This window comes from Hyperolius riggenbachi, chromosome 8, assembly GCF_040937935.1.
Source record: "Hyperolius riggenbachi isolate aHypRig1 chromosome 8, aHypRig1.pri, whole genome shotgun sequence".
NCBI lineage: Eukaryota > Metazoa > Chordata > Amphibia > Anura > Hyperoliidae > Hyperolius > Hyperolius riggenbachi.
The window spans coordinates 92,591,396-92,597,395 of NC_090653.1; the positions used below are offsets into that span (position 1 = coordinate 92,591,396).

General features: G+C 50.5%; 1 protein-coding gene across 3 annotated transcripts in view; it reads right to left on the reverse strand.

Annotated features, from left to right (window-relative positions):
• LOC137529026 (SLAIN motif-containing protein-like) overlaps nucleotides 1-5,713 on the reverse strand; it is a 49,729-nt gene extending 44,016 nt beyond the window's left edge. Inside the window, exon 1 of one of the 3 annotated variants that reach the window (XM_068250898.1) lies at nucleotides 5,518-5,713. In XM_068250898.1, the coding sequence (XP_068106999.1) occupies nucleotides 5,518-5,642 (125 nt within the window). In that variant the 5' untranslated portion in view covers nucleotides 5,643-5,713. Of the gene's footprint in view, nucleotides 1-5,435 lie in introns of all 3 variants that reach the window. The other 2 variants (XM_068250899.1, XM_068250900.1) reach the window with 2 other exon arrangements.
• Between the last annotated feature and the right edge of the window lie 287 nt (nucleotides 5,714-6,000).

A 6,000-nucleotide genomic window follows, 5' to 3' on the forward strand; every position in this document is an offset into this window, starting at 1 on the left:
CATTTAGTATTGGCACAAAGTTTGGGATCCTGCAACAATGCCACCTCACTGTCCCCAAACAGCAGGTTTTTACAACCAAAGCTGTCCCGTGGCTTTTTGGTCAGCAAAGCCCCATGATTGATTGTCCTAGCAACTCCTAATGTGCTCCTGAAACACCATACTAGTTGGATTGTTTCTTATGATCGTCATTATAGCGCTGTGTATCCATGGAAGGGTCACCCAACTATCTGCAGTCCCTCCAATAGTGGTGCCCATACACGGTACAATTTTTTTGATCAGAAAAATTCAATTATTCCGTTTAGTCAGAATAGTTTTTAAAATGAGAACGTTTGATTTTTCTGAAAATCCAAGAAAAACGATTGATGGAATATGAAGAAAAAAAAAAAAAAAAAAAAAGTTTGTTTATCTCATAGTATTTTCTTATACAACCTACTATACAAGTTCACAATTGTATTCACAATGTCAATTTGTTTTCCAACAAGTCCAATCAGATTTTTAATCAAAAAAATTGTTTTTTTTTTCCTTAATAAAAAAAAAAAAAAAAAAATTCAATTTTCACTCTATTCAATCATTTTGGTAGAATAAACAGGAAAACCAAATGTTTTAATTGTACCATGTATGGGCACCATCAGGCTGTGCACACACAAGTGCAATCTGCAGACAATCAAAGGTGTGAGATTTCTCAGGCAACTGATCGGACAGGAAAGTTAAAGGGGAAATGAAGTAAGAGGTATACGGAGGCTGCCATATTTATTTCCTTTTAATCAATACCAGTTGCCTGGCAGCCCTGCTGGTCTATTTCTCTGCAGTAGTATCTGAATAACACCAGAAACAAGCATGCAGCTAGTCTTGTCAGATCTGACTTTAAAGTCTGAAACACCTGATCTGCTGTATGCTTGTTCAGGGGCTATGGCTAATAGTATTAGAGGCAGAGGTACAGCAGGGCTGCCAGGCAACTGGTATTGCTTAAAAGAACATAAATGTGGCAGCCTCCATATACCTCTCTCTTCAGTTCCCCTTTAAGGTAGCCATAAATCTAGAAATAATGGGCAGATTTGACCAAGAGACAGATAGCTCTCTCTGATCGAATCTGATTATAGAGATCTGTCGGCTGCCCATACTCCGCAGGCAGATTCCTAATCAATTTCAGCACAAAATTTCTCAGGAATCGGCAATGCCCACCGCTGCTCCCCTAGTGTATAAATGTGTATGTAACTTCAGTGTTCTCCCCCCAAAAAAATTTACAGCCGGGTGGCATGAAAAAGTAGCCGGGTGGGGCAAGATGATAGAATGCAGCAGGGCTGTGGAGTCGGTACAAAAATGTTCCGACTCCAACTCAGTTTATGAAACCACGACTCCAACTCCAGGTGCCCAAAATTGCCCCGACTCCACAGCCCTGGAATGCAGAGCTGGTGCACCTCTGCACAACTCTACTTATAGCATAGGGGGAGGTGAGCCGACGACAACTTCTGCTGCCCAAAACAGTTGTTGGAGACGATTTGAGGCAGCAGTTTGTGTACAAGCTTAGCACGCCGGCACGTGTGAGATGTCACACGACATGCTGGTAGCGTGTAGGCGGCTACAGAGGAGTGGAGGATTCAGAAGACAGACAGACACAGCCACACGAGACAGGTCAAGTTGCACAAGTTCAATGTTCTCCCCAGGCTCTTTTAGCCGGGTGCTCCACCCGGCTAGTTTTGGTAAGCACCCGACTGTCAGCAGCTCACCTCCTCCTATGCTGTGAGCAGAGTTGCTCACAGAAGCACCGACCCTGCATTCTCTCATCTCGCCCCACCCGGCTACTTTTTCATGCCACCCGGCTGGAAATAATTTTTGGGTAGAACACAGGGTTATCTTTAACCTGCTGAGCGGTCTGGACGAGCTCAGCTCGTCCAACACCGCCAGAGGCTGCCGCTCAGGCCCTGCTGGGCCGATTTGCACGAAATAAAAAGCAGCACACGCAGCCGGCACTTTGCCAGCCGCGTGTGCTGCCTGATCGCCGCTGCAGCGCGGCGATCCGCCGCTGCAGCGCGGCGATCCGCCGCGTGCAGCGGCGAAAGAGGGTCCCCCCAGCCGCCCGAGCCCAGCGTAGCCGGAACAAACAGTTCCGGCCAGCGCTAAGGGCTGGATCGGAGGCGGCTGACGTCAAGACGTCGGCTGACGTCCATGACGTCACTCCGCTCGTCGCCATGGCGACGAGGGAAGCGAAACACGGAGGGCCGCTCATTGCGGCCTTCCGTGTTATCTCTTGCCGCCGGAGGCGATCGGAAGATCGCCTCCGGAGCGCCCTCTAGTGGGCTTTCATGCAGCCAACTTTCAGTTGGCTGCATGAAATAGTTTTTTTTTTATTTAAAAAAAACCCTCCCGCAGCCACCCTGGCGATTTAATCAGAACGCCAGGGTGGTTAAAAGCAAAAAATCATTTCCCATCAATCACTGCAAATTAACACCTATTCAGTGTGATAATTCAAGCACTGTGTTTTGTACTTACAGTAGAAGGAACCCCCTCCTTTCAGTGTAATAGGTGTTCCTAAGGATGTGTACTCCCTTGCAACTCTGACCATCTGAAAGAATAATCATTTTAAGACCAGAGGAGGGATCCAGAGGATTCCCCAGGTAAGTACCATAATTGGGCACTTTTTCTCACAAGTTCTCTTTAACCACTTGCCGACCAGTGGATTTCTGAATGATCTGTGCTGCGTAGGCTCTACAGCCCGCAGCACAGCTCAGGTTTTAGCCAGGGCGATCAGACTTACCCCCTTTTTTCCCCACTAGGGGGATGTCCTGCTAGGGGGGTCTGATCGCCGCCGGCTCTCTGCGCTTTGCGGGGGGGGCTCTTCAAAGCCCCCCTCCGCAGCATTTTCGGCGCTCCGTCCCCCTCCCTCCCTCTCTGAGCTGCGCAAGACGAATTTCCGACCTGCGCATTGCAGGATAGGCTTCAGCCTATCAAATGACGGCGATCCCCGGCCAATCAGAGGCTGGGGATCGCCGATCTGCCTTACGGCGCTGCTGCGCAGCAGCGCCGTATGATGTAAACAGCGGGGATTTCTTCCCCGCGTGTTTACATTTCGCCGGCGAGCCACGATCGGCGGCTCTCCGGCTGTTCACGGAGACAGCCTCCGTGAACGGACATGGAAAGGCCGCTCGAACGAGCGGCCGTTTCCATGGAAACCCGCAGACGACCAGTTTACGCCAATCGGCGTTAGCTGGTCGTCAAGAGGTTAACCAGTTCAGCACAGATATATCACTAGACTAGAGACTAACGAAGCATCTTGATATAAAGTGGAGTCGAGGGATGGCACACCATGGGAGCGGCTTCCAGAGAGCAAGGCGCACATGAGAACAATGTGTTCCCGGCCGGGTCAGTCAGCCATCAGATGTCACTAAGGCTCGTTACACACCAAAAGCGTGCAGGAGAACGGCTCCTGCACGCGTTGCGGCGTGTCGTCGGGAAACTCCGGTGCGACGCTGAGTAGCGGCGGTGGTAGTTAATTACCCCGAAGGGGAAGCGCCGATTCCCGACGATAAAATGCGCCGGGACGCGTCGTACCGCAACGTATCGAAACGCAGCGTCGGGTGTGAAAGGTAAAAGGAAAGTCTATGGACTTTCCTTCTACCTTGGTTAACGCAAAGTATAGACTTTGCGTTAAAACACCAGAAGTGGGCTCTGGTGTGAAAGAGCCCTTAAGATCCATGAAGTGCTGCATGTGCATATTACAACTGCCTGTGTAATGAGTGTGGGCGAACACGCTGAAACCAGCGCAGGAGATTTGGGCGCAGCCAGTGCCACCATAGGCCGTAATAGGAATTACCGCTATAGCAGCGCACAGGGAGTAACTTCAGCGCTGTCAGAAGACGGAGCTGAAGTTACTTAAAGAGACTCTGTAACAACAAAAACCTCCCCTGGGGGGTACTCACCTCGGGTGGGGGAAGCCTCCGGATCCTAATGAGGCTTCCCACGCCGTCCTCTGTCCCACGGGGTCTCGCCGCAGCCCTCCGAACAGCCGGCGACTGTGCCGACTGTCAGTTCAATATTTACCTTTGCTGGCTCCAGCGGGGGCGCTGTGGCGACTTTCGGCACGGAAATAGACGGAAATACACGATCTCCGTCGGGTCCGCTCTACTGCGCAGGCGCCGGAAACTTGCGCCTGCGCAGTAGAGCAGACCCGACGGCGATCGGGTATTTCCGCCTACTTCGGCGCCGAGAGGCATCAGAGCGCCTGCGCAGGAGCCAGGAAGGTAAATAATGACGTCACCGCTGCCCGGACTGCACGGAGGGCTACAGCGAGACCCCCGAGGGACGCAGGACGGCGTGGGACGCCTCATTAGGATCCTGAGGCTTCCCCCACCCGAGGTGAGTACCCCCCAGGGGCCGTTTTGGCGTTACAGTTCCTCTTTAAAAACATAATTCGGCTTCCAGCAATTGCTGGAAGCCGAATTATTTCATTCCCCACTATCCATGGCGGCTTGGAGGGGGAATAGTATTTAATACGGCCGGGACTTGTGCAGCAGCAGGATCATCCATATACCGGCTGTGTACTGCGCCCAAGTCTCCTGCGGCATTATCTCTCGTATGCAGTGTGGGAGCACGTGCCAAAATCTCTCAGGAGAAACTTCAACCAAGGACTGAACTTCATTCCAATCAGTAGCCGATATCCCCTTTCCCACAAGAAATCTTTACCTTTTCTCAAATAGATTATCAGGGGGTCTCTATGGTTGATATTGTGGTAAACACCTCCCACAGTGTGATGTCATGACAAAGATCCTGACAGTTTGCGGTCTGTGAACCTAATTACATTGTGGGAAATAACTGCTTTTTCCAACTGCCGAGCCAAGCAAAATATCCCTCTGTGCATAGAACTCTCAGTAACTAACATTCCGTACAGATCACCTGGCAGTACTAAAGAGGTGATACACCATTGGTACATTTCAGAATGTAAGTCAGGGAGAGGATAGATTTTACAATGGGCAAACACTGCCTATAAATCTACAAATTAATATTTTTATTAAAAATAAGCAATTGTATTTATTGTTATTTTCACTGCAGTTCCTCTAGATTCGAGGAATTAGTGATAAGCACAGAGCTGAAGTCATTTGTCTGTAACAATTGTCCTGAATGTGGCCATAAACAGCAGCATTATATCCAGTTAGGTGTATTGGAGCATCCCATTGTGGAAAGACCAGGGAATATTGACCCTCACCAGCTATCGTGTAGCTCACCGTTTCAGAACATTAGTTCAGCTTTAGGGCTGATTTACATGGGCTTCTGCTGAGCGTTTGGTAGGGGGGCTCTGTGCTGCCATTGTGTGATCAGGCTGGCACAGGATAGGGAAGACAATGGCCGGGGACGGGAGAGGCCCCGCTCTCCGGAGATCACCGCCCGCACATGCAGACAAAAGCTAACGGCTCAGCCGCCCGCCAGCATCTCCATCCTACCTCGCTGTGTCCCGTCCATCCCGCGTCCTTCTCCTGCTTCCTCCCTCCCGGCCAACCTGTCACCGGGCGCGCTCCCTCTTACCTCACGTTCAGCACAGCTGCAGCATCTCGCGGGAACGCGCACTCCTCATTTTCCTCAGCGGCGAGAGAACCCAGCACCCTGCCGCGAACGGTGCGAATATAGTGGAGGGCGGGGCCAGTGCACATCTAAAGCTAGAAAGGAGAAAGGCGGGGCGAGTCGAAGAGCAACCAAAGAGAAGGGCGGGGTGTTTAATTTTCAAGCTCCCTGAGAAAGAGCAGGGCGGGATCAGTCGGTCTCTCTGATAAAGAGGGGGCGGGGTCAGCGCTGGAAGCGTTCGGATGAAGTGAGCAGGTGCAAGAGGGAGGCCAATGACCTGGAACTTCCAAACAAATGAGGGCTTCTAGACGTTGTGGTTTCCACGCTGCCTTTTATGGTGTGCGCTAATTATTTATAAAGGTGGCTGACATTATCTCAAGCACTTCTTGACTTTTTATTGTATAGAAATTATTTATGTTCAAAAGCTTTTCAGACATTTATTTTTAT